Source organism: Pocillopora damicornis, chromosome 1 (genome assembly GCF_964200805.1).
Source record: "Pocillopora damicornis chromosome 1, jaPocDami1.2, whole genome shotgun sequence".
Lineage (NCBI taxonomy): Eukaryota > Metazoa > Cnidaria > Anthozoa > Scleractinia > Pocilloporidae > Pocillopora > Pocillopora damicornis.
The window spans coordinates 13850604-13878524 of NC_142670.1; the positions used below are offsets into that span (position 1 = coordinate 13850604).

A 27921-nucleotide genomic window follows, 5' to 3' on the forward strand; every position below is an offset into this window, starting at 1 on the left:
CAGAAGAAAGGCGGGGTTTGGACTTGGCTGAGTGGAGAACAACTGAATATTTCGAAATGGCGAGATTCTGAGCAAGGTGGTGACGACAAAAGGGCGGAGATAACTAAGAATGGATGGCTCTTTAATAGTATCTCTTCGCGTAGAAGAAATGCCTATATTTGCGAGACGCCCGGAGGTAAGATCACATTCCAACCATAAAGTTAAGAACTTGTTCATGCTTAGCGTGCGTATATCTAGTTATGGATGCACGCGGTAAGTTTGTAGAGCACGAAAATGCGTAAGAGTAGTTCGAGGCGCAGCCGAGAGCAACTCTACCTTTTTGAATGCTCTCCAAACTTTCCAAGTGCATCCATAATTCGATATACGCACGGCTAAAAGCATGAGCAAATTCTTTTATAACAGAGAGACAACAAGGATCTACGCGAAGAAGCCTTTTATTGTGATAGAGTGCAAAATTCTCACAACGCACAAAAAAGTAAACAAAGGTCCCTATTGGCTGGTAAAAAACACGACACATTTTATACGTTGGTTTGAGCGAGAACATTTGATCCAGTTAACCGATAGCCGTGAATGAAAAGCTCAGAGTTTACGGGGAAAATGGAGAAATCAAAGCCAAATGAACGCATGAATGAATTCCCAGTGGATCAGGACCTGAAAGGTCAATGCCGATTGAAAAATTGGGCAGTTCTTCGCTGTTTTCTTCCGTATTTCTAAGAGAAGGAAACTGCACTGCAGCTTAACGGGACAGAAATTCTGAATCCAAGTAAAAAAAAAGAAGCTCACGTCATCTTATTTACGCACGGGCGTGCATAAAAAAAAGGTTTTGTTCATAGCGGCTCAATAGGACTTGTATAGGGCAGGCACGCGCACTATGTTATGATATATTATGTGCTGAAAAATTACAGTCTTCCAGTTGTGTCACGAAAATTGCTCTTGCTTCTTAAAAGTAAAAATATTGTTCACAGAAAATGCTTAGCTCGCCTAACTTGTACGTGTGAGCGGTGGACAAATTTAAAAGCGCGTATTAGTAGTTGAACATACTAATTTCCGGGACACTTGTTTCAAAAGAAAAATTGAATTACCCTAGTATTTTCCCTTTTTTGTATCGACTACAGCTGGAAAACACCTTGCCCTTCCTTGTTGATGTTTTCTCACTGTTTCGCATTGATATACCAAGATATGTTTTCGAGCGAAAATAACTCTTAAAAAACATTGATCAACATGAAAGGAGCCGGAAGAGTAGGACATATCAAATTTATGTAATTTAACATAAGGATTCACTTTGCATATTTCACTCAGTTCAGACACTTTAGTTCGCGATTTCTTTAGCTCATTGTCAGAGAATCGAAGCTGATAATCTAGGTCCCTCGGTTGGAAGTTCTATTCCCAATAAATGACTCTTCATCCCACGCTTATTACCAAACTAGTAACGTCTTTGCAAGGATCCTCTCCTACTTTAGCTATGCGATAACCATATCTAAACAATCGATTTATTTCTATTGTATTCTTCAGCTCAACATCATGATACTCGCACGAGTCATAAAGGAGATGACCAATTTGTTGCAGCCAATATGGGAAGACGACCATTCTCAGCAAATACGGTAACATTCACAACATAAAACTAAAACAATATAGTGGAAGAGGTTGCCTTGTCCTCCCGTGAGGCTCTATTTGCCTAACCTCCTCATTGTTTAATCAGTAAGGCCTTACGATATCTAAAAATGAAAATTCATCGTCAAAGGAAAATAAAGGAATGTTTTCTTTTTAACTCTTAGAATTGGCATCAAATCATGCGTGGTGATGATTCCCCTGCTGGGTATCACGTGGATATTCGGTCTCCTCTCGCCTGTACATAAAGCTTTCGTTTACATCTTCACCATACTTAACTCTGCTCAGGTCAGTGTTCGATGGTAATTGTCAAAAATCATTCAATCTCTATCCTTATTTTACTTTACAACCAAGTGAGACACCGTTACAATGGTCACATCATATTTATTGGAATTTTGAAACCAAAAATGCAAGAGAAGACGGACTTCTTTTTTAATTATAAGATATGCAATTTTCTCTCGTTCTCGGAAATCTTAATAGATATTTGACTAATTTGTTTGTATACTGTTAAGATTAGTGATCTTGAAATCATTTTTATGCTGCAGGGTTTCCTGATTTTCGCTCTTCACTGCATGCGAAACACCCAGGTAAGATAAAACATCAAACTGATTATTAACTGCATATCATCAAGTTTTAGTGTTTCGATGGATATCCGAGTACTTGTGCTAAGAACCGTATTTCGTGTTGTTCGTCTATCTGCAGATCAGAGAGCGTCTCAAAAGAAAGAGGAATATCGTTTTTCCATCTTCTATAGAGAACAACTCCACAAGGAAGAGCTCACAGGTCAATCCAAGTGAGGTTGGGGATGTATGGGCAGTTGAATTGCAATCCTGTGCTGAGTTTGAATAGAATTCGAACTTAAATAACTAGATCCAGCCAGAAGGAAGTGACGGTCAATTACTTGGTATAGTCACTTAGTTAACAGCAGTAAGTCGGTTACGATCGATCTGATTTGCGATCTCGAGCTAAAAGAGGTCTTTCTTTTCATTATTGTTTACGCACTCAACTAGCTGTAGTTGTAATCTATCTTCTTTAGGATTAGAAGTACATTTTCTCGGCGATCGTAGATTTGTAGGCAAGATTCATCGAAATAAAGCTATAAATCTATAAATTTAAATTTCTAATAGCTCAGTACCTTGATGACTGTCCTTCGACTAAGACCACAGTCTGCTACAGACGAGGCGGTAATTTTTGCCAGGAAATTACGACCCTTCTTTCTTTCTTTAAAAACCACTCTCGCACGCAGCTTTAATTAAATGTATTTATCTTTTGATTCTTGCGCGCTAACTTTCTGTGCTTACTGCATGATTATTTTATATTCGACGTTTCACTTATTAAGTTTACAAACGTCTCACTCAACACTGTCATTACTTTTTACTATGGATAATAATAACTGAAGCCTAGTCATGCAGAAATGAAAAACCAAGGAACTTTCTGGAGCATTTTATTAGGTAACGTAGTTATGATGTAAATGCACTCATATAGTTGTGTTGTAAGCTTCCGGAATTTTTGAGAATGGTTTGTACATAAGGCCTGACAGTCGTGCAGCAGTAGTAGTTGTTGTTGTCAGGAGTGACTGACTTTTCAGAAAGCTATTACGAGAGAGAGCTACTGTGGAAGATTGTTAATTTGGAGGCACTTTGGAGACAACTGTGAGATTGTGTCAGTGTTGAGCTTCGGAATAGTTTGTGGTGGGCTTCTATCAGTTAATTTAAGGATAATTATTCTACTTCCTTTAAGAGATTTTTGACTAAATAAACAACTAATTTAGAAAGAACAGAAAAACCCCTTATGACTGGATCTTTTGTGGATCAGTTACATTTATCCATTTGTTATTTGCTATTCCTAAAATAAGGAGTATCGATTTGAATCGAAAATAAATCGATTAATAGGGAATTCAACTGGGCCAATATTAGCCGGAAATGGCATAAACCAAGAGATTATAAACTATTCGGTACACATCATTCAACCGCGATTAAAGAACTTTTACACAGAGTATACAATTTAAAGTGAGAAGCGGAGACGAAGTGTTGAATAGGAATTTCAACAAGCCCGAGAAGGAGTCGATTATTTACAACAGTCTGGCTTACGTCATACCCATTTATAAACATACATGGATGACGAAGCGTACGATTTAGGCGGAAGAAGTAAAAAAAAAATTATCCTGGAATATGCAAGTATATTTCTATCTACATCGCTCAAATGCAATAGGTCAAAGCGCTTCAAGCTTCGATTGACTAAATACATCGCAACTAGGACTAGGGAATATTCCAGAATAAATAATCAATTATTCCTTGAGCGCATAGAGATTAGTAGTAGAGTATAATGTCTCGCCCACAGAGCACATCACTCTGACCCAGGAACGTCTCGCACAAAGAGCATTTGACCTCACCGCTCCTTCTAAAATGAACACAAAAGTGATGGTCTGCATGACGCTTTTGCAGGGGAGAGTCGTTTTGGAGGCTGAACATTAAACTATGGCCGTTAACCTCCGCTAGTTTTCTGATAAAATAACGATTAACTTTATGTAAAGATCTGAGATAACCGAGAAGAAATCCTTTGAATCGGAGTTTGCCGTGGTATAAAAATAATAATACACCTTAATTAACACACGAGCGAGTTAGTCCATCACTGTTGAAGGCATACGAAGTAATTAGACTCATCAAATGAAACGCGCAGCATGTCATAGGCGAGATGAATAAAAAGGAATCATTTCCATTTATGCATACGAACAGATGGCATATTAGCTTTAGCTGCCCGTTGATAAAACAGAATTTTGTTTAAGACAACTTTTATATAGCAGAGCTCATAAAGAAACTACCATTCTTAACATCAATTACTTTTGAGCTGCTTCTTTACAAAACTTCAACAACAAAAAGTGCTTTATAATGTGGTGGATTTTTTCGATTGTATTAATAGAAACAATGCTCTACATCTGGTGGAAGCTTCTTTTTGCCCATTGGTCCGTCTATGACAGAAATAACAAAAATGGAGGCAAACGCCATCACCATGTTATCAGAGATCATGATTTGCATTAAACTCTAAATCATACGAAGGGGTTTTACGAGGATGCCTCGAATCCGCAACTCTAAAGCGAGGTGAATCAACTATAAGCGTAACGATAACTCTCGACGGCAACCTTTGATTATCTTGGTTACGATGAAGTGGATGATAAATGGCTATGAATCCGTCAAAATTTCCAAAACCCTTTTAACATGCTTTATGCTGGGTAAGTACGACACTAGTTATTCCTGTTTTTTATTAGGTAGCTATGACACCGTCGAAATTAACTTTCCATTTTTAAAATAGTTATTTCGATTTTTACTCCTACAGAACTCTAATTACGAAACAAACCGAACTCTACACATGTCCTTTCTAACCTATCGGTCCATCATTAAAGCAAAACTTGGGGATCTTTGTATCATCGACATTATCATTATTATAGGTTTCTCAATATTTTTCACTTTCCATACAATTCCAAATAATTTAAAAAAAAATTAATAACCCGGAATGACACAAATGCAAAGACAGCTATTGACAGCAACCTATATTAGTATCGTGCGCTTGATGAATTGCGAGATGAGTACAACTGAGTCCAACAAAGTGTGAGCAGTTTTTTTTTTAAAGTTGTGCGCTATGTTAGAACTACCTCAGTAATATCTTGACTTTCCATTTGCGAAAAAATTATATCGATTTCGGGACGTCCTGTGAAAGTCAGCCAAACCAATCCGTGAAAAAAATTGTCAGGTTGTGGTTATTTGGCACTCTTAATTAAAACAAAACCAACCAGACTCTAAAGATGTCCGCATTAAACTCTTAGTTTATAACTGAAGAAGGATCTCTTATAAATTGGATTCCTGAAGCAATTTATACAGAGCAAAGTAATCATAAAGCAAATAGCACAAGCGAGACATTCACGCGGTGGTCATGTTTTTTGCGTCATGGTGGTCCACAAAACAGCTTTGGCAGCCATATTAAGGATGCAGGAACACAACAGCTTAATTGCTGTCGTCTTTGGTCACTATGACAAGATGTCAAAAGGGAAAGACGTCTCCTCTTTTTATGCTTCAGATGGTTGTTGTACATTCGACGTGCTTAGATAAACGATCGAACTTAATCAACAGGGTCCACTTAAATTGGAACTGGATTAGACTGATTTCAAGTTTGATATTCGACCGGGGGGTTGGAAAAAATGGTTGAATTGGTGTACTTTTTCCTTAATCATTGTACGTTAAAACACCATACCTCTTCTTGAATATTGATAATTGATTTTCAGAATAAGCTGAGGGATTAATATGAAGTGCACTCACAGAAACATAATTGAAATAACCGCTAAAAATATAATATTTTTTTATGTATTAAAATTTAGTAATGAACTCCTTTTTTTTCTTTTTTGATTTATGCTCAAGTAAAAAAATTGGGCTTTTAATAAAGTCCTCTATCCAGTCGTGTTTAATGGATTACCCTGAAATTCTACGAGCATTACGGGCGAGGATGTTACTTTATGCCTCGCGTTCCTCATTCCAGGGTCATATACAATAAATTCCAGCCTAAAGGTTCGCTGAGAGCCTTCGGATGAGGCGTTATTCATATATTGCGGAATTCAAACCATTTCAGCTTTCAAATTATTTTTAATTATTAACACTCAGGGTAAATGACTGCTGACTGCTCGCCAAATCGGACGTCATGGAAAATTTAAACATATTTCTCTTCTTTGTACCCGAGAGCAAACTTTATACTTATCTCATTGCTCTTCATATACAAAAAAAATATATATATATATATATGGGTTCCGGAGGTTCCACGGTCTGCTGATCCATAGTTTAGTAACACCCAAGAATATGGAAATTTCCTCACAAAATTTTGGAGACCAATCGCTCAAGATTCAAACTGTGCAGAAGTGTTATTTGAGTGGTCAGATTTGAAACCCGATTCCTACGCTTAAAGAAACAGCCGTCGTCCGTTTTGAATTGCTGCAAACTAAAACGAAACACTATTTTTATTCTGGATAGCGCATTTCACATCCTTTTCATTGTTTTATAATTTGGTTGCACTTCGAATAGCCCGTTTAAAGAATTTTCCGGAGTACATTCGCGAAGGTTTACTGTATCCTTAAAATATTTTCCACATTTAACAAGTTTTGTTCAGCTGGTTGGTAAATTGCGGAGATGCGGCATTTATTAAAATTTCTCTGTCTGCTCCCTACTAAGGTAATAAATTTCGTGGGTAGATATCAAAGGGCGTGTAGCAAATAAAATGCATTAGCACCATCTAACTCGAAATCTAATAAACTTTTTTATTGTTTCAAATGTTATTCTTGAGATAACAATCAGTTTATTTGCTTATTCTCTTCCACAGTCATCCTTCATTTGTTGATGGATTTGCCAGGAACAGGTTAGGCAGTGTAATTTCAATTTTAACATTTATGCACCTTAACATGAACGGTAAAAAATAGATAATATCTGACTGATTATGCCAATAATGAGCCATAGACCTCCTGTTAGAATTACATCGGATTGTGATTTAAAACGTAAGTTGGAGAGCAAAACAAAAATTCAATGAGTAACGGTGCTATTACCCTGATCTCCCCAATTTCCACTTTTAAAACGTTACGTAGCTTAAATGTAATTTTTGCTTCAAGGAGGTAGAGGATTTTGATGCCCATCATTTGTTATTAAAATTAATTGTTTAAAAAACACTTATTCGTGTCCATCATCAGCATTATTACATGACTGTAAATATATGAAAATCATATATGTGCACTGCGGTTGATGAACAGTTATGAATACTACTTAAGTATTAGTGAAAATGTGGAAAAATAATTTCAGCTCCCAGTTGGCTTGTTAGCTCAGTTGGTAGAGCACTGCACCGGTATCGCAGAGGTCATGGATTCAATTCCCGTATAGAACCGTTCAAAGAGGATCGAGGATCGCTTCTATATTCGTATCAGCATTATTGTTATCATCAGTATACGTTTTTTTCATTTATTTATTTATTCCTTTATTTTTTTTTCATAGAGTGCCAAGCAATCTGTTTCAAAAACTCCTCTTACTTTTTTTCGAAAAGCGGAAGACTTTGGGTTAACAACAATCGTGCTTGCTCCGACCAGAAAGGTTATTTAGTCTCCATAGAAACTGAAGAAGAATGGCAGTTTATCAAGTGTGAGATTCAAAAGCGTGGTACTTCGAATGCTAGTGCGTGGCACATTGGTTTAGAGAAGAAAGGCGGGGTTTGGACTTGGCTGAGTGGAGAACAACTGAATATTTTGAAATGGCGAGATTCTGAGCCAAGGAAAAAAGGCAAAAGGGCGGAGATAACTAAGAATGGAGGGCTCTTTAATAGTATCTCTTCGCCTAGAAGAAATGCCTATATTTGCGAGACGCCCGGAGGTAAGATCACATTCTAACCATAAAGTTAAGAATTTGTTCATGCTTAGCGTGCGTATAACTAGTTATGGGTGCACGCGGGAAGTTTGGAGAGCACGAAAAATGCGTAAGAGTAGCTCGAGGCGCAGCCGATAGCAACTCTAGCTTTTTGAGTGCTCTCCAGACTTCTCAAGTGCATCCCTAATTCGATATACGCACAGCTAAAAGCATGAGCAAACTCTTTTATAGCAGAGCGACAACAAGGATCTGCGCTAAGAAGCCTTTTATTGTGATAGAGTGCAAAATTCTCACAACGCACAAAAAGTAAAGAAACGTCCCTATTGGCTGGTTAAAAACACGACACACTTTATACTTTGGTTTGAGCGAGAACTTTTGATCCAGTTAATCGATAACCGTGAATGAAAAGCTCAAAGTTTACAAAGAAATGAAGAAAATCAAAGCCAAATGAACTCATGAATGAATTCCCAGTGGATCAGGACCTAAAAGATTAATGCCGATTGAAAAATTGGGCAGTTCTTCGCTGGTTTCTTTCGTATTCCTAAGAGAGGGAAACTGCACTGCAGCTTAACAGGACAGAAATTCTGAAGCCAGGTTAAAAAAAAAAAAGCTCACGTCATCTTATTTACGCACGGGCGTGCGCAAATAAAGATTTTGTTCATAGCAACTCAGTAGGACTTGTATAGGGCAAGCACGCGGGCTATGTTATGATATATTATGTGCTGAAAAATTACAGTCTTGCAGTTGTGTCATGAAAATTGCTCTTGCTTCTTAAAAGTAAAATTATTGTTCACAGAATATGCTCAGCTCACCTAACTTGTACGTGTGAGCATTGAATAAATTTTAAAGCGCGTATTAGTAGTTGAACATACTAATTTTCGGGAGACATGTTTCAAAAGAAAATTGAATTACCCTAGTATTGTCCTTTTTTGCACCAACTACAGCTGGAAAACAGCGACCGAAATCGTACGTTTCCCAACTTTTGTCCAGCGCGCTGCGGTAAGGATAATCTAGCCGACAGAATTTTCCTTTGCCACAAGTTACAAGGCGTGTTCACTGAGATCAGTGAGTGTATGTATGTTATTTGAACATAACGAATCCAAGTATTTTATTTTTCTGTGTGTGTGCGTGTTTGTGTTTCTTGTAGTTAGTGATAAATGTTATTTACTGACAGGGAGGTCCGTATTGGGTAAGATTGTGCCCAAGGTCTTGACCACGTGGTGAGCTAAAAAATAATTTGTGGTGGGCTTCAATCAGTTTATTTAAGGATAATTATTACTTTTTTCAGTTTATATTACCAGTATAGTTGTGTTGTAAGCATCCGGAACTTTCGAGAATACTTTTTGCATTAGAACACAGTAGTGCAACAGTAGTATTTGTTGACGGGAGGGACGGACTTTTCAGAAAGCTATACCGAGAGAGAGCAACCGTGGAAGATTGTTAATCTTGAGTTACTTTAAATACAACTTCGAGATTGTATCAGTGGTGAGCAAAGAAGTAGTTTGTGGTGGGCTTCAATCAGTTTTTTTAAGGATAATTATTCTACTTCTTTAAGAATCGCTCCTTGGCAAGAAGATTACAACTTGTTTAATAAATTAATCAGGTCTGTTGATAATATAAATGATGCTGTTTTTGTCTACTAAATTGTACCGTAACAAATAATACTAATAGTCTAGCTATCGCTGACATTCAAAGTTGTTGCTTAATGAATAAATAGATCAATACGTAAATGTTTGAATAAGTAAACAACTTATTTAGAAAGAACAGAAAAAAAACCCCTTATGACTGGATCTTTTTTTGGATCAGTTACACTTACCCATTTTTTTTCGCATCCCTAAAATAAGGAGTATCGTTTTAAATCGAAAATACATCGATTCATTTGGAATCAAATTGGGGCAACGTTAGCGGAAATGGCATAAACCAAGAGATTATAAACTATTCGGCACATCATTAAAACAACGATTAAAGAACTTTTACTCAGAGCATGCAATTTAAAGGGAAAAGCTTAGCGATAAAAATGCAGAATATTTCGATGGGCCTTGTTTTCAAATATCACTACAGTGAAAGTTAGCATTGCAGAGGAATTTCAACAAGCGAGAGAAGGAGTCGATTATGAAGATGTGCCTAACAGTTTATAATAGTCTAGTTTACGTCATACCCATTTATAAATAAACATGGATGACGAAGCGTGCGATTAAGACGGAAGAAGTTAAAATAAGAATTATTCTGAAATATACAAGCACTTTTCTCTCTACACTGCTCAAATGCGATAGGTCAAAACGCTTCAAGCTTCGATTGACCTAATATATCCCAGCTAAGACGAGCGAATATTCCAGAATAAATAATCAATTATTCCATGAGCGTGGAGAGATACTGGGAGAGTAGAATGTCTCGCCCACAGAGCACATTACTACGACCCAAGAACATCTCGCACTAAGAGCTTTTGACTCGCCGCTCGTTCTAAATTGTTGAAATTCAAACATTTGGACACAAAAGTGATAGTCTGCATGACGCTTTTCTAGGGGAGAGTTGTTTTTTAGGCTGAACACTAAACTTTGGCCGTTAGCCACCGTTGTTTTAAAGGCATACGAAGTAATTAGCATGTCATAGGCGAGATGAATAAATAACAATAATTTCCATTTATGCATAACGAACAGATGGCATACTAGCTTTAGCTGCTCGTTGATAAAACAGGATTTTGTTTAGGACAACTTTCATTTAATAGAGCTCATAAATAAATTACCGTTCTTACCATCAAATATTTTCTAGTTGCTTCTTCTACAACACTTAAACTACAAAAAGTATTTTAATACCGTGAAGTTTTCCAATTTTATTAGAAAAACAATGCTCTACATCAGGTGCAAGCTGCTTTTTTTCCATTGGTCCGTCTATGACAGAAAAAAAATGGAGGCTAACGCCATGAACATGTGTTCAGAGATCATTATTTGCATTAAAATCTAACTCGCACGAAAGGCTTTTTACGAGGATGCCGCAAATCCGCAACTCTGAAGCGGTGTGAATCAAATATAAGTGAATCTGGCAAAATGTTCAAAAACCCGGTAATATGTTGTATGCTGGGTGAGTACGACCCTAGTTATTCCTGTTTGTTCTGCAGTAGCTATGAAACCGTCGAAATTGACTCTCCATTTGTAAAATATTTATTCCGATGTTTAAACTTACGGAACTCTAATAACGAAACATGCCGGACTCTTAACATGTCCTCTCTAGTTGCTGTCTAATTATTAAAGCTAATTATCATCATTATCGTTATTATTAGTTTCTCAATATTTTCTCTTTCCATACAATGCAAAATAAATGAAAAATAATCACCGCGGTCAGATTTGATACCCGATTCATTCACTTAAAATGCGAGCTCAAACGAAAAATTGTTTTCTCTGGATAGCACATAATAAGTTTACATCTTTTCATTCATTTATAGTTCGGTTGCGCTCCGAATAGCCCGTTAAAAAAATTTTCCGAAGGACATTCCTAAAGGGTTTATCGTATCCTTAAAAATGTTTCCACATGTGAAAAGTTTTGTTCAGCTAGTTGGTGAATTGCGGAGATGCTGCATTTTCTTAATAATTTCTCCGTCAGCTCCCTAGGAAGGTAATAAAATTCATGAATAGATGTTAAAGGGCATGTAGCAAATAAAATGTATTAGTGCTCGTCTTACTCGAAATCTAATAAACTTTTTCATTGTTTCAAATGTTACTCTTTAGATAACAATCAATTTATTTGTCCATTTTCTTTTTTACAGTCATCCTTCGTTTGTTGATGAAATTGCCAGGGACAGGTGAGGCAGCTTCATTTCGATTTAATATTTATGTTCCTTTAAATGGACGGGAAAAAAGATAATACCTGCCAAATTATCATTTTAATTAGTTATAAACTTCCTGTTAAATTACATTGGATTGCGATTCAAAACGTGAGTTGGAAAGCAAAACAAAATGTCAAATAATAACGGCGCTATTACCCTGATCTCCCCAAGATCCACTTTTAAAACCTAGCCTGATTCTAATATTTGCTTCAGTGATGTAGAGGGTTTAATGGCCATCGTCTGTTATTAAAATCAACAATATGAAAAATAATTTCTCGTCTTTATCATTATCGCTTTCACTGTTGTTATCATCAGTATACATTTTTTCGTTTATTTATTTATTCATTTATTTTCTTCTTATAGAGTGCCAACCAACCTGTTTCAAAAACTCCTCTTACATATTTTCAAAAAGCAAAATTTACAGGCCTTTTAATAATGAAGTCTGCTCCATCTTGGGAGGCTATTTAGTCTCCAGCGAGACTGAGGAAGGATGGCAGTTTATCAATCATGAGATTCAGAAGCGTGGTAGTTGGAATACTTCGGCTACTAATGCGTGGCTCATTGGTTTGGCGAAGAAAGACGGGGTTTGGATATGGAAGAGTGGAGAACAGCTGAATATTTCGAAATGGCGAGATTCTGAGCCAAATGGGAACGACGAAAGGGCGGAAATATCCATGAACAGAGGCCTCTTTAACGGTATCCCTCGGAACGATAAAGGAGATGCCTACATTTGCGAGATGCCCGGAGGTAAGATCACATTCCAACCATAAAGTATATAATGTGCTGAAACATTAGCAGTCTTGCACGTGTGTCATGAAAAGTGCTCTTGCTTCTTAAAAGTAAAAAAAAACATTGTTCACAGAACATACTCAGCCCACCTAAATTGTACGTGTGAGCGATGAATGAACTTTTAGGCGCGCATAAGTAGTTGAACACACCGCCCACGAAATTATCCGTGTGTGCTTGTTGTTTTGAACATAACACATCGAAGTACTTTTATTTTTGTGTGTCCGGGTGTGTGTTTCTTGTACAAGTCAGTGATAAATATATTATTCACCGGCTGGAAGGTCTGTATTGGGTAACACTGTGCTCAAGGTCTTGAGCACCGGTAGTTCAGATAAATTGCACAGTTTTTTCCCAATACGGACCGACCTAGGCTGGTGAATAACATTTTTCTTTTCCTTGAAATTAACGAAATGTTTTCCTTAAGAGTCCTAATGAGTTAGGGCCGTAAGTGCGGCAAGACCTTCCTTGAACTGAACAAATTTTGAGCGAGTAAATGGTGGTTGAAACAGATTGAGTTAATGTAAATCAAAAAGAGGCCTCACCGAAATATTTTTATTTGGGTAATGAAAAAGGTAAAATAAACTGAACTGGACAGTAATTTTAAATAAATTTAAATTTTGAAGTTGTGGGAGTTTGAAGTTGTCTGGTCTTTCATCAAAAGGAGAATTTTAAAGCAGCTTTTTCTCGTTGAATTCCTTTGTTTACTGTTGCGAAATTTACGGTACCAATGTCCAGTTTGAACGGACTTGCAAAGACTTACCGAAAGCGTATTTGAAGTATAGAAGACCTCGCTCACTGTTCTCCAAGGAACAAATTATTTGAGAGAATTCAGATACATAATGAATGAAATTACCACTAATGAATTCAATTGCAAAGAAATACCTCACGTTTTAACTGTCTGAGTTACTTCTAGTAAGGTTTAGGTTAACTACAAGCGGCTTTTAGACCGCGCGTTAACCCTTCTAATGACATAATTGCTACCAATATTCATCTCAAAACTAATTCTTTTTTACAGGCAAACAAAGTGATCTAAGAGAGAGAAAGAGAGAATTAATAAGTTTTTATCAATCGGCTTGATTTGTTCCAAAACAATTTGCTTAAGTGTACTGTCCAGCCGTCAAAACGAAACAAATTTATAAAAAATGGCAAGAAAGCAAGAGATGTAATCGGCAGCTCGCTCAAGGAATACCGTGCCCGTGGGCAAAGATAGGAAAACCCGGACCGCATTAAGTACTAATAAGATTCCAGGATTCGTTACCATGCCCTCTGAGAAAAACAAATGATAAATGCAGTTCTTTTGAGAAAGGCTATCGGAGAAAAGCGTGTCGGAAGTGTAAGCGATAACCTGAGAGGTATTGCTGGTAGCCTTTAGGTCATGGTTAGACTTGACCTCAGGAATTTAGGGAAATCTAGGATATGTTACTTTAAGGAGGAGGCATCACGGGTTTGAACAACCTAATTTAATTGCAAGACTGACTTTAAATTCTAAACTGCATGAGCTAACTCTAATTAATTTATCTTTAGTTTTTATGTCCCTATTGATTATAGTTACCCAGATAATCTTTTGAGATTGTCGCGTGCACTTTAAAGTTTTGCTCTTTGCCCGTAACAACTGTATACGGTTAAATGCGTATCTCCAGTTGCACATTTATGGGAACCTACATTCACATTTAATTTTACGTTTTTTAAGTTTGATTAGATGGAGGAGAAAGAATATGGGGCGGAGTGGGGGAGGTGTCAGCTCAACGAGGAACTAAGTAATATTAAAAAACTCGACTACCAAAATTACATGAATTCACAAATAACCTTATAATCATAATCTTAGCTGATGTGAAGTTAACTAATCCACAAAAGCAGGCCAGGGTGGCAGACGCCGTAGTGAAAAAAGATGTATAGTACTGATTGACACTGATCAAACAAATACATATGATGTAAAAAAAAGAAAAAAAGGAATTAATTGGGGAATGAGTCCCGTTTTCTGTCTCATTAATTTTTTCCTTTGTTGTGATTGTGATTATAATCTTTTCATGTTATCATTGCTATTATAATTATCACTTCGTTTATCATCATAAGGATAATTGGTATTTTTGTTTTCATCTTCATCATCATGTAGAATGCCCAAAGATAACTTTTAAAAACTCTTGGTACATAATTTCGGTGGATGGAGAGTCCTGGTACTGGAGTAGAGACACTTGCTCAAGTCTAGGCGGGGACCTAGTTTCCATTGAAACCCAAGAAGAATGGAATTTGATTAATGACGAAATTCAAAGGCGAAACACTACGAACTATGAAAATAAATGGAGAATTGGTTTAAAAAAAAGGGCCAAGAATTGGACCTGGGTGAGTGGAAGACCGCTGACTATTTCCAAGTGGGGACAAGGGGAGCCAAGTGGTGAACACGACGCGGCTTTCATGTATAAGAGGTTCCGTAATGGCGAACGGGGCGTGTTTGGAACTAATGAAAGTTGGAAAAAACAGCACGCTTATATTTGTGAGATCCCTAAGGGTGAGTTGATATGTTGTTGCTTTTTTCCTTTTTTGTATTGTTATTTTGAGTAAACTCAAAGGCACTAGAAGCGCTTAAGGGCAATAAACACTTATTTGCCAACGTTTGTGGTACTCACGAGAGAAGTTATAAAACCCTCAGACAGTCAGAATCAAGGTTACACTTACCTTTGCGTAAATTGAAATATGTTTGAAACAATCTCAATGAACGTTTTCACGATATACATGTCTACCCTCAACCTTGTGAACTGGGGAAAGTTACAGATGGTTCTTTTACTATCACTTTTACGAATAACAACGGTAATGAAACTGATGGTGAATACCAGTTGCAAAGAATTCTCAGTCCAATTGCTTTGTTAGATGATAACACATGATGATGTGAAGTGGGTTTTCTTTTTGTGAAGAGCTTGTGACTCATATCGGTTGAGAACCATGCCAATTATCGTCTTCTGAAACAAATTGTTCTTGAGTGGAAAATTCATTTTTAGCAGCCATTGGTCCCATGTGAATTTTTTTCAGTAGTGTTGGATAATGCGGTTCGAATATCTGATCAAATGCAGGGTGTTTAGAATGAAATGACACGTGAAGCGTAAACATGGAGTGAATCTAATGAGGCCAAATGGAATTTTATTGGTGGAATACAATCCAAGCAATTACCAAATGTTCATCCAGTGCAATGATTGGGTATATTTTGATTGGACTTCGAACGTTGTTTTCATAGTACGCGACGGAAGTAAGCTTTTTCAGTGGCCGTTGTATGAAAAGGAGCGGATAAAATGCTTTTAAACTTAAAAATGATACAACAAGTTAAATGCAAACCTTTCATATCCCGATAAATCTCAACCTACATCGACAAGGCTCTTGCGAAGGCCACGAACCATTTCATTTACCAAATGAGTTCAAAATTTCAGGTTAATGTAATTCTTTGCGCACGGCCCTCTGATACCATAACATCATTTACAAGAAAACAATACCAAAACGCTGTGATTGGGGCAAGATATCCAAATGTTATGATGTGATTGGTGCGGGATATATACCCTAATGTGGCAGTCGGATTGGTGTGAAATGCATGCAAAGAAAACGGCAATCTGATCGCTGCGAAATACATACCCTAATGCGGCAGTCTGATTGTTGCGAGCAAAATACCACTCTACGCCCGAACAAAGTACAACAAATAACACGTTCTTAGAAAAGTAAAGGTACAAAATGAATGAATTGACAAAAGCCATTACTTGTTAATCTTTTCCTCTCACAGTGGTGTTAACAGTGGGGATGGTCATGGTATTTATAATGTATTCCAATAGTGTCCTCTGGCATAGCACACATCAATCGGTTTTAATGTCCAAGATGGAATGTTTTGCGAAACGTTCCCCTTTAAACACTGTTGTATCGAGGAAAGTGATTTAGTTCTCTGATATTTCAGCTGTCAATTTAATAGTAGGGTGGAAACAGTTGTGCGATAAGTTGGAGTAGTGTCTCTTAAAAGGCTAATGTTCTCTCAGTAAGGCCGTCACAACCTGAGATCATAGGTCTATCGACCGGTATAGGTTTGTGTATTTTCGTGAACGTATAGAATATTGGTATTCTGAGCGGATTGGGAGTTTGAGAAGCCATTTCTTAGTCATGTCATCAATGTTTTTGCCCCGATTTGGTTAATGATCTCATTAAACCTTTTCCGCGTGCTTTTTACTAATGGTGCTCTGAGAGGTTTGTAGTGAATTCTACTACTCTGCTGTCGCGTTGCAATTTTGACCTCCTCTATCTTTTTGTCTTATTTGTGATGACTGTTGTTAAGATATGTCTGCTTTTTTGAGGTTTAAAGCAGAGTTGTTTTTCAACTCTTGTAGAACTGTGACCTCATTGCGTGACAAATTGTGTTTTGGCTTAGTTACAGTAACCTCTTCAAGTTGTGCTTTGACACTTTCTAAGTAGCTCTCAAGGATAATAGAGGGCTGAACCGATGGCATCTAGTTTGATTTAACACAAAATGGGTGCGTTTCTTTGTTTTGTCCGTGAAAGATGTAGAGGCGTACGCGTCTCGCAAATTGTTCATAATCTCGCAAGAGTTGTTGCCTAACTTTACATTCGTTTGTCACGGGTGTTGGGATGAGTTTAAGACATTTTGATAGCACGCTGATTGACTTTCAGAGAGTTGACAGTTTGAGAATTTTTTTCGGAATTTTTCTTTTGTCTCCCCATCTTTAGCTAAAAGGCTAAATTTTAAAGTGCGTCGACGCTCTTTGCGTCCTAGGCTTTTTTCTGCTTCCGGTATTGTTACAGCTAGCTTTTTAAGAGTCAGAGAACATACTGACATATTTTCCATCGCTTTTATTTGCAAGTGTATAAATAAGCTCTTTAAGGTCGAAAATTCATTCCTTCATTCGGCTATTCACTGTTTTTTTCACACTGTTCGCCGAGCGCTTTCCTTTTAGCGGTTGCTTATCTACCTGTATGTTCTTACGAGCTGAGAGTTCGTAGTTAGCCCTCTTTCTTTGGCTCTCAGCCTTCTTTGGTGAAAGTTAGTCATGGAATTAACTAAGCCTTGTTGACCTTGTATTTTTATTTCTTTTACTTCGAACAATATGTGCGCCATTCCTTTATAATACTAATTAGTCGCTATTAACCTTTACTTAAATTGCCTCATATTCATATTAAAAACGTGTATGGTATTGTCTTTAAAGAAGAGAGGAGGCTTTTCAAACGAATTAGATAAATGTTAATATTTCTTTTTTTTTTTTCATCCTTTCGTCATCAGAAGAATCATTAACAGTAGCATCACCAACATGGACAGCATCACCAACCTACACAGCATCACCAACATGGACAGCATCACCAACATGCATAGCATCACCAACCTACACAGGATCACCAACATGGACAGTGTCGACAACAATGACAGTTTTACCAACACCGACTTCACTATCATCATCAACAACTGAAGGTTGCTTATTTTCCGAAAGTTAAGCTTTTTCCGATTTCACTTGGCATCTTTTCAGCTTTCACGCCACCCCTTTCTGTAGCGAGGGCTTTGTCTTAAAAGTGTGGGAAAGACAGTATCCAGTAGTCTAATTCGTGTTTCTGAAAAACGCTATTGTGGCTAGCTTCATAACCGAACATAAACGGGTATACAAGAGAAACTCTTTAGTATTATGAGTAAGGGGTATTTCTTGAGGTAATGTCACAATGATTCCATGCTAGAATTCTTAGGAACTCTGTTCTGTTTACTATTCTATGCCAATCTAAAGAAAAAAGTTTCGTTGGAAATTTGGAAAAGCAATCTGAATGTGTCTTCCAATGGCTACTTCAGCTTTGTCAAGGCACACTGATGACAAAGCAGAACCATTCTGATTAACAGTAAGCTAAGGTTAAAAAGTAACAAACTTTTGCTTTTTGTTACAACGGCTTTTAGCCAAGACGAATGATCTTGTTGCAGTCATTTCTGGCGGAGCTGAGGTGATTCGAGGACTCAAAGAAAACATCACATTGGATGGCTCACTCTCATATGACCCTGAGGCTGCACATGGTGACCAATCGGGAATGAACTTTACGTGGCATTATGGTGAGATCACTGGGAATTACTCCTATGTGCAGGGAAGGAAAAGAGACTTCTTTATTGCGGTAAACGAGTCAGCTTTTCGATATAATAGAAGAGCATCTGGCGTGCGAGTTTACTTGAATACAGAGGCTATGTCTCTCAGTGATACCTACATAGCTAGACTGGTTGTGACCAAAGACTATCGCAATGCTAGCGCTTATCAAGTCATCCATTTCTCGAAAGGAGATCCCCCTAAAATATATCAAAGGTAAGAAAGTTGGCGTGTTGTCGATGCTATCATTGTGGCTGTTGCTTGTTCTTTTTGTTGCTACTGATATCCCTATTTATTTTCCTATTTTCTTATTGTTGCTTCTGCTTCAGTTAAAGTTGTTGCTGTTGATTTTGCCATTGCTGTTGTTGTTGTTGTTGTTTGTTTGTGATGTCTTGTCTTGTATGCCCGAAGTGCTGCTGTATTTTGCCTTTCTTTCTCTGTTGCAGTTATTATGACCACCATTGTTCTCAACAAGCAAGGCCGTAGTTACGCTACATTGATCTACATTCTCATTTAGTAATCGACATTCGTTCCTTATTTCAGGTGTTTCATAAATTGTCTGCCTAAAATCAGCCCCTCAGTACGACTTAGTGTCCGATCAGAATGCAAGGGATTACAGTGCTTCAAAATTTCTTCATATGAGTGGATACTCTACCAGCGATATGAGGGAAACGCGTCCACTGTTTGGCAAAGAAAATATAATTTAGAACTCATTACAAGTACACCTCTAAATGCAAGCAACATTGTTATAAATGGAGGTTCCCTTGCTGCTGGAAATATGTACCGCTTGGCATTATTTATCACAACTAACGACGGTTTATGGGCGATGTCAGCCTACGACATTTCCACCGCGTTACCGCCCACAAGGGGGACATGCTCGATCACTCCATCAAGTGGCATCTCCTTGGAATCACACTTTAATCTGAGCTGTATCAACTGGACAAGTGACAGCACCCCTCTGTCCTACCGGTTTCAATATAGAGTAGAGAACGGTATGTACACTGTGTTATATCATGGCGTCAACAACTCCATAGTTACCTTTGGGATACCGCCTGGGAACAATGCAGAAAACTATACCATGAGATTCAACGTTGCTGTGACTGATAACTTCGGAATTTCTGCCTCTCTTGTTAATCTAACAGTACAGGTAAGTTAAGTTGGTAGGTTCTGTATTATTGATGTAGTTGGAAAATTTTGTTGACATAATTTCGTCATTTTTTGACAGCTAGCAATCGGAGGGTAAAAAAGCAAACTTTTTCTAAACATGTAACTTATCCAATAGTGACCAATGCTCTTCCTGTAGGTTAAACCTTCCCAGAGTCTAAGAACAGATAAAATCACAAGCCTGGAGGCCATGATCCAGGAAGTCATCAGAAAAGGAGACTTGGGAAAAGCGGCACAATTAGCAAACTCTGTCCTTCAAAGTGTTACACAAGAAACCAAGATGAATTTGGAGAAGAAAATCAAGGTAAATGCAATTACAAATGTTTTATATTTCATGGACTCACTACTCGTGTGGTAGCATAGTGATATCTCTGCGTATCCAAGTATTTGCACATACACGTGTTAATGTATTGTGGTACTAATGACTTTTATAATCCAACTGCACCGAGTAGACTACAAATAATACACAGGGAATAATACATGCTCCCGTAAATATTGAATTTTTCAAGGAGATTTTAATTCGATAGCTCACGAGTGAGCGCAGCGAAAGAGTGAGATGTCGAGTTGAACACAAGAAGAGAAATTCCATATCTACAAGCAACCATGAATTACTTTGTTTATCATACAAACACAATAGCTCTTTACTGAGAAGAAAAGCCGACTTCATTTATGAATTAAAATAAATGAATCGACATTCCCCGAATAATAATCGTAGACTACGTTGGCCCTAGCTCCTAAGATGGAAAAATGCGTTGAATCATGATTAAAAAAACAACAATGGTCGTAATTTTCAATTTACAAAATTCTCTCTTATTGACTTTGTCCTTACCGACAGAAGAGGTCTTTCAGGTAAACGGCCAAAATCGGCTGGTGGCAAATCTTCCAGTTGTCGATTTTCATCCTCAGCCGGGAGAAATGCTAACACCAAAGCCACTGAGTATGTAGCTTTCGGTTTTTCTTTTAGTATATTGGTTTTCTTCCCCTTCTAAGAAAGTTTCAACCTCACTGTCTGTCAGGAATACGGATTTTTAGTCTTTTAGCCGCCATAATTCGAGAAAGCTCTGACAAACAACTTTAATTGATAATCGTGAAGGCTTCGCCTTTAATTCATCAACCAGACCGAGTGGCGCCAAAGGCGAGTGACGTGTCAGCAGCTGATTGGCTTTATCAACACACGTTAAAAATACGATATTTTTTCACGTGTATTCGTGCACTCATGTACTCGTATAGTAGTGTACTCGTGCATTCCAGTATTCGTGTAGACGTTTATGTTTGTGTACCTGTGCTGTCGTATATTCGCATGCTAGAAGGTTCTTGCATTAACATATATGCGATTGAACTTCATTGCATTTCAAGGTTGTAGATTTTGTAATCAAAACTATTACGTCAGTGAAGGTAAACAACACTGCAGACCTGCTTCAAAGCTCCTCCGTGATTGGTTCTGCCCTTCAAGTCTTAAAAAAAGTCTCTCCCGAGTCACTGGTAGGTAAAATAAGATCGATCGTTTATCATAAAGAATGACACACATGTAGAGGGATGTAAAATTGCCACAATTGACATAAAAATTATTGATTGCTTTTTTCATGAGCTAGAGTTCTACAGCACTGTCGGTTGTCTTGATTTAGTTTTATCATGCACAGGCTAAAAATGTTTGAGAAAAAATGCCAGAAGGCGTTTTAGAATTCCTTTACCTAAACCAAAATGGTTGAAAGGCGACGATACCTCTCTAAACCCGGGCTCCTAGAAATAGAAATGTACTGTGCTGAGCAGCAAATAATTCCATGTTTGTTCATAACGCACTTTCAGGAACTGTCGTTATCGGCTGTCGATTCGCAAACGACCTTCTTAAGGTCTATCGTCCAGTTGAAGGACGTTGCTGATATGTCTTTAGTCACTCAATCAGCAGAAAACTTAGTTTGGTGTCTTCGAAGTGTGCTAAAGATATCCGCAGAGATGGCTTCAATAGATTCCATCTTAAGCTTTCAAGAGCAGGTATTTTGTTAGCTGTTGTAGTCCAACAGCGAAATCTAATTACATATGAAACTTCAAGCTGCACTTAAGTCGGCTTCCCTCATTTTTAACTGACACATTGCGTGTCAAGCTAGGGCCGCTGTCAAATTACGTAATAAAGTTGTCATTATCGCTACTTACAATAGGTCGTCGCAAACCTTACAAGTGCCTCAAAAAATTAATTTTTTTTTGTAATTGTCCCTGCTAAGCTCTTTTTGTTAGTCTAGCTTTGCTTCTTTTTGTTATTTTTTACTTGTTTGCTCGTGATGTTTTGTTTCATTTTACAGGGTGAGAGGTCTGCTAATACTGCCCTAAAAGTGCTGGGAAAAGTTGCAGACGCATTGTTAGCCCTGAGAGTCCCAGGTGAAAACATGATACCGATCTCCACGAGTCAATTGAACATGACATTAGAGCGACATAGCCCGAATAAACTTGCAGGACTGCAGATAAAGGGTGGAAGTGGCAGCTTCATTTTACCACCATGGCCTGTCACAGGAAGGAACAGAACAAGTTTTGTCGACACCCAGGTAAGGGATTACATCAAAATAAGAAACGAGCGCATGTCAAAATCGATTTAGTCGTGGGTGACTTCGGAAAGTCTGATAACCCAAGACCAAACGCATTGGAAGGTACAGTCTTTGTTAGGCATCCTGAACTCTTTTTCTCGTTTGGCTTCCATAATTATGGTCAGTTAGCGATAATTATCATGTCTCTTAATCCTCAATTCCTTAAAGTCAACAAAAAGTTTTGATTTATTCTTATTGGAGATGCTATCAATGTCATTCAACCCCTACGCCTGGGACAGCACCAAGGAGCAAGTCGACTCTGAGGTTCTATTTCTGGACTTAAAGGACAATAAAAGCGAGCTCTTAGAAGTGTCAAGTCTACCAGAAGACATTGTTATCGTTATTCCATCAAAACCTCGGACAATACCCAAGGAGTTATGGTACTTCACGACGGATGACGATTTACGTTTCCACGAGATAACTGTCAAGTGCGAAAACACTCTGATACAGGTAGAAGTCAAACCCCAAGAGCCAACTGTACATCTGTTTGTTTACTTGCGATTTGGTCAAAGGCCAACGACTCGAAACTACGATCTCAATGCCGCAATCTCTCAAAATGGACAGTGCGTTTGGACTGCAAGTGCATATGACAAAAAGGAGAGACAACCAGAATGCTCGTCGAACCCACCTACCCCAATAACAACATTGGCCAGGCATCCTGGAAAATACTTTCTGGGCGTAAAAAACTATAATGCCACCACGACCACCCCACACAGGAGAAAGAAAAGATCGTGTTTTACAGCTGGACGGCAAAAGCGCTCTTGCGTCGAAGTCAAAGATCCCCCACCTACCCTACCCATGAGTAAAACTGCATCTGTGACACCAGCTTATGATTCCAAAACCGATCCGAACTATACTCTGAGGGTGACCTTCGGTAGCTGTGTATACTGGTCAGCGAAAGTTGAGATGTGGGTAACAAAAGGCTGTCGGGTGAGTTGGTGTAAAGTGTTGACATTATCGAATAATTTTTATAATGTGGAATTAGTTCAGACACTTTTCAGAGAATTCGTGGGTTTCACGTAATTGTGGAAAAAGGAGTGCTCCATTGTGATCATCTTCGCTTATTTGGCAACTGAAAATCTAGAAGACAAAACTTTGTTGAGCCCGTGTGTAGTCTTCCATTGTAAAAAATAAAATTATTCTCATAGCTAATCACGACCTTTGAATACCTTTGAATGGACAAGACGCATCATTACCACTAAAAACCGAAACAGTGATTTTCTCTCTGGACAATTCCAGATTTTAGGAGCATTGGACAGATTTATTAACTGCAGCTGCGATCACCTGACATCCTTTGGCGGAAGTCTTTTGGTTAAACCGAATCCTATCGACTTCGACAAGGTTCAAGTGCAGATTCAAAAGTTGCCAGAATCTGGAAATATCACAGTTATTTTGGCGGTGGCGTTGGTTTTCTTAAGTTACGTGATTGTGCTTGTTATCGTCAGGAAGACAGACATAGAAGACTCTAAAAATGTAAGTTCTGAACATATTTTGTATTATGTAGAACTTAATACGCTTTGAAAACTTGCAGAATTCATATTTTTCTAAGTATCCTCAAAAAAAGTGATCAGCAAACTTGGAAGAAATCACAGAGATCATTTAAGGTTTCCAAGTTTTTTAATATCAACAATATATATATATATTTTTTTAAGTAAGGAAAAAAGTAAAAAAAAAAGTAAATCACCCATTCATTAATGGTATTATCATTTTCCTTAAGAACGTTTTACCAGTCCATTTGCCATCCTCTCCAGAGAGTACATATGGATACGAGATAGTAATAACTACAGGAGTCTGGATATACTCAGGCACAACAGCTCAAGTTGCTATGGAGATTTGCGGTTCTGACGGAAGAAGTGGCATTCTTCAGCTCAGCCAAGAAGAGACTGGTTCAATCGACGTGTTCTTCTCTCGTGGTAACTCGGCCATGTTTGTACTGTATGTTAACAAATCTCTTGGTGTGATTCGAGAAGTGAAGATTGGTCATAACAACTTTGGTGACAGTCCTTCGTGGTTTCTAGAGGAAATTTTCATTCGGGACGTACAATCCAATCAGTCTTGCAAATTTGTGGTCAGTCAGTGGTTTGCTCTTGAGCGCGGAGACGGGCGTATCGAGCGAATGTTTCAAGCAACGGTATCTCAAATGGACTTTGCCAGTGAGGTTGCAAAACGCTGGCGGAGAGGGCTTACGGAGCTACATATCTGGGTGTCAGTTGCTGCCAAACCAAAGAGAAGTCACTTTTCAAGACTACAGCGGGTTTCTTGCTGCCTTTCAGTGCTTTTGACATCCATATTTGCAAACGCGATGTTTTATGAGCTCGAAGGCAAATATGAACAACCTATTCAAGTTGGACCGCTGAAATTCTCGTGGAGACAAGTAGTTACTGGTATTGAAAGTGCACTCATTGTGGCACCAATAAACATACTAATAGTGCTTTTATTTAAAAAAGCATCCAAAAAGTCCTCGAGTAACAACAGTCCTTGCTATAAAGCTAATTTAATCAAAGGTATCGCTTGGTTCTTGTTTTTCGGCTCTTGTGCTATTTCTGCTACGTTTACAATCTTTTATAGCCTGATTTGGGAAAAGAGTGTCAGTGAGCAGTGGCTGTCCTCAATGCTTATCTCCTTTGCTCAAGATGTCACAATCACGGAACCAGTTAAAGTGTTCTTTACAGCTGTAGTTTTGGCGGCCATTATCAAGATGAAGGCGAAGAGATCAACGGTACCTGCATGTAAAGACTCTAATCAAGTTGAAAGCGGTTGCTCAAAACAAAGGCTGTGGACATTGAAATTAGCGGAAGTAGAAAAGATGAGGAAACGCCAGGCCAAGAAACAGAACCTGTCACGTTATTTCACAGAGTTGGGTATCTACTTGGTTTTCGTTTTCTTGTTAATGGTAGTGTGCTATGGAAACAGAAATGACCATCGCTACTTAATGACCAGATCAATTCGAGATGGACTAATTAACTATTGACTAATGGATTGCCAAACCCTATTTGAGATCTATTTTCACGACATAAACGTATCCTCCAAAGCGTAAACACCTCTTTTCTTTATCGGGAATTATTCCTACTTTTCAAGTCCGTGGGTTGTGTATAGAACAACTGTTATGATCACATTTCAAATTTTGGTTAGAATCTGTATCAATTCTTGTCAGACTTATCAATTCTTGTCAGACAGTTTCTAAATGTTCCTGATCCACCAGCGAGTCATGCCTCCATCCCAGTCCGTAAAATCCGACCAACACAGCTCCCGTTCTTGACTTTCTTTTTATTTAGTCCGTTTTAAAGATCATATCCATAATAAGCGATACGAAAGGTCATGTAGTCACAAATTGTAAGTAACGTATTAATTTTCATTGAACTCAGATGGCAGATGACAGGAAGTACTGGAGCTGGCTGCGGAAAGTTTTCATTCCTGGAGTGTTTACCGGTAGATGGTACAACGGTCAGGAAGAGAAAAAAACAATGTACATTGGTAATAAACGCTCTCTTCTCGTCGGGATGGCTCGATTAAGGCAACTGAGAGTGAAATCGAGTGACTCCTTTCTTTTATTTACTTTTAAGTCCAACTCACCCTAAAGGAGAAGCCTAGGAAATATAATTTTTTTTCTGTCAAAGTGTTAGGCATACGTTGTCAAGATTTTGAAATTCTACTTTATTTTGTATACACCTTTTAAAGAGAAAAAACGGGCACAAGTTAATATCCTGTTTTTAACTAAATTTTCCTACACGATAAAGAATATGGGAGATGTGCTATACCTGTAGATTGAATTAGTTCCAAAACAAACTTTCTAATAAATGTCCCTTTTTTTATTAACACCATGCAACGTGTTAAAATACATGAAGACAACTTTCCAGGAATGTTACGAAGGATATTCGGAAACAAACGAAGACAAGACCGCTTTCTATGAACCGGGCTGGAGGTTTGTCGACAACTCTACAAGAGACGCAGATTTATTTCGACTTTGCCCGAAGCCATGGCGATATCAAAATGCGGAAGAAAGTGATAGTGGGTCAGAGTGGGGACAGTTCTCATTTTATCGTGGAGGAGGATTTGTAGCAGACCTCGGGTACAAGAACCATACGGGGTTGAAAGCCGTAACCACTTTGCAAAACAACGGTTGGCTTGACAGGCAAACCCGGGCGGTTCTCGCACAGTTTTCTGTGTTTAACCCGTCGGTGAATATTTTAGGTGTTGCCACATACTTTTACGAAGTTGAGGCATCAGGACTCAAAGAAGCTTTGGTACAAACTGACATTCTTTCTCTTGATCCTACAAACACAGCTTCATATCAGTTCTATTTGATTTGCATTTTACTATACGCTGTATCCGTTCTGCTGTTTTTGGGAAGAGAATGCTTCAAGTTTTACAATCACCGTTCCCGGTATTTCCAGTCCGTGTGGAATTGGGTGGAGATGTCCCAGGTTGTTTTCTCCGTGTTGGCCGTGGTTTTGTACATAAAACGACAAATCATAGTCTCTTCAACATGGGCAAGGTTAAAAGAAAACAGTTATGCAAATATAACTTTCAAAAAAGCTATCATTTGGCATGAAGCAGAAAATGTTGTACTTGGAATCCTGATGTTTATCGTTACTGCAAAACTCTTGCGAGTCATTCGCTTCAATAAACATGTTGCTGTATTCTCCAAAGCATTGACGATATCTGCACAATCTCTTTCATCCTTTAGCATTGTCCTATTGATTCTCTTCGTGGCATTTCTTCCCGCCGGTGTATTGATGTTTGGCACTGGATCTGAGCGCTACTCCTCAGTGCTAAAAGCAGCTTATTTCCAACTCGAACTGACTCTTGGAAGAGTAAAAGCCAGACCAACCAGTGAATTGGCAGAGGTAAACAGCACATACGCTAAGATATTCGTCTTTGCTATTATTTTCACCCTAACAATTATCTGCATGAACTTTTTTATCGGTGCAATAAACGATGCACTTCTGGATGCAAAGGATACCGCGAACGAAAGTGAGTTGCACGAGCTCCTTGATGAGGTTCGTTGCAAAGGCTCAAAAGAACGGAACACATTTTTCGATACTGTCAGCAGTAGACTGAGACAACTGAAAGTCTCCCAAGCATCTAGCACGGAAGAGAAAAAAGCAGTAGATAGAAGCATTACCCTTGATTCCACGAAGAGTTCAAAAGTCAACTTTGACCAAATCAGTGAGGCCATCAAAGCTTTGAGGGGGAAAACAGGCCAAGAACCAGGAGAAAAACAGCCGAAATACTCAAGAGGAAAATCATTTTTCGATGGAATTAGCAAATTCTTGAAAACACTGAGAAGAATGAGCCATGACGAACACTGCAAAGGTAAAAACAGGAAGAAAGTTCGATTTCAAGAGGATGTCGCTAACTCTCATCTTCGGAAATTAGAGAAAAGAGGGTATGAATTGTTTCAGCGGCTTGATAGGGTTATGGCGGGATTCTCAAAAGAGGACGAAGAATATCATTATCTAATAGAAACAATGCGAGCCTGTGACTTCTAA

The 27921-nt window shown here is 38.2% G+C and overlaps 1 protein-coding gene across 1 annotated transcript; it reads left to right on the forward strand.

Annotated features, from left to right (window-relative positions):
• Positions 1-239: 239 nt before the first annotated feature.
• LOC149052165 (polycystin-1-like protein 2) lies at positions 240-27921 on the forward strand. The gene is made up of 17 exons (XM_089180333.1): positions 240-252; positions 2154-2195; positions 11752-11787; positions 12175-12558; positions 14711-15103; positions 17858-18061; positions 18512-18905; positions 19233-19836; positions 19993-20157; positions 21210-21335; positions 21660-21845; positions 22151-22390; positions 22631-23359; positions 23669-23902; positions 24147-25398; positions 25790-25961; positions 26244-27921. The coding sequence occupies exons 1-17, from the start codon at positions 240-242 to the stop codon at positions 27919-27921; spliced, it is 6852 nt and encodes a 2283-aa protein (XP_089036459.1).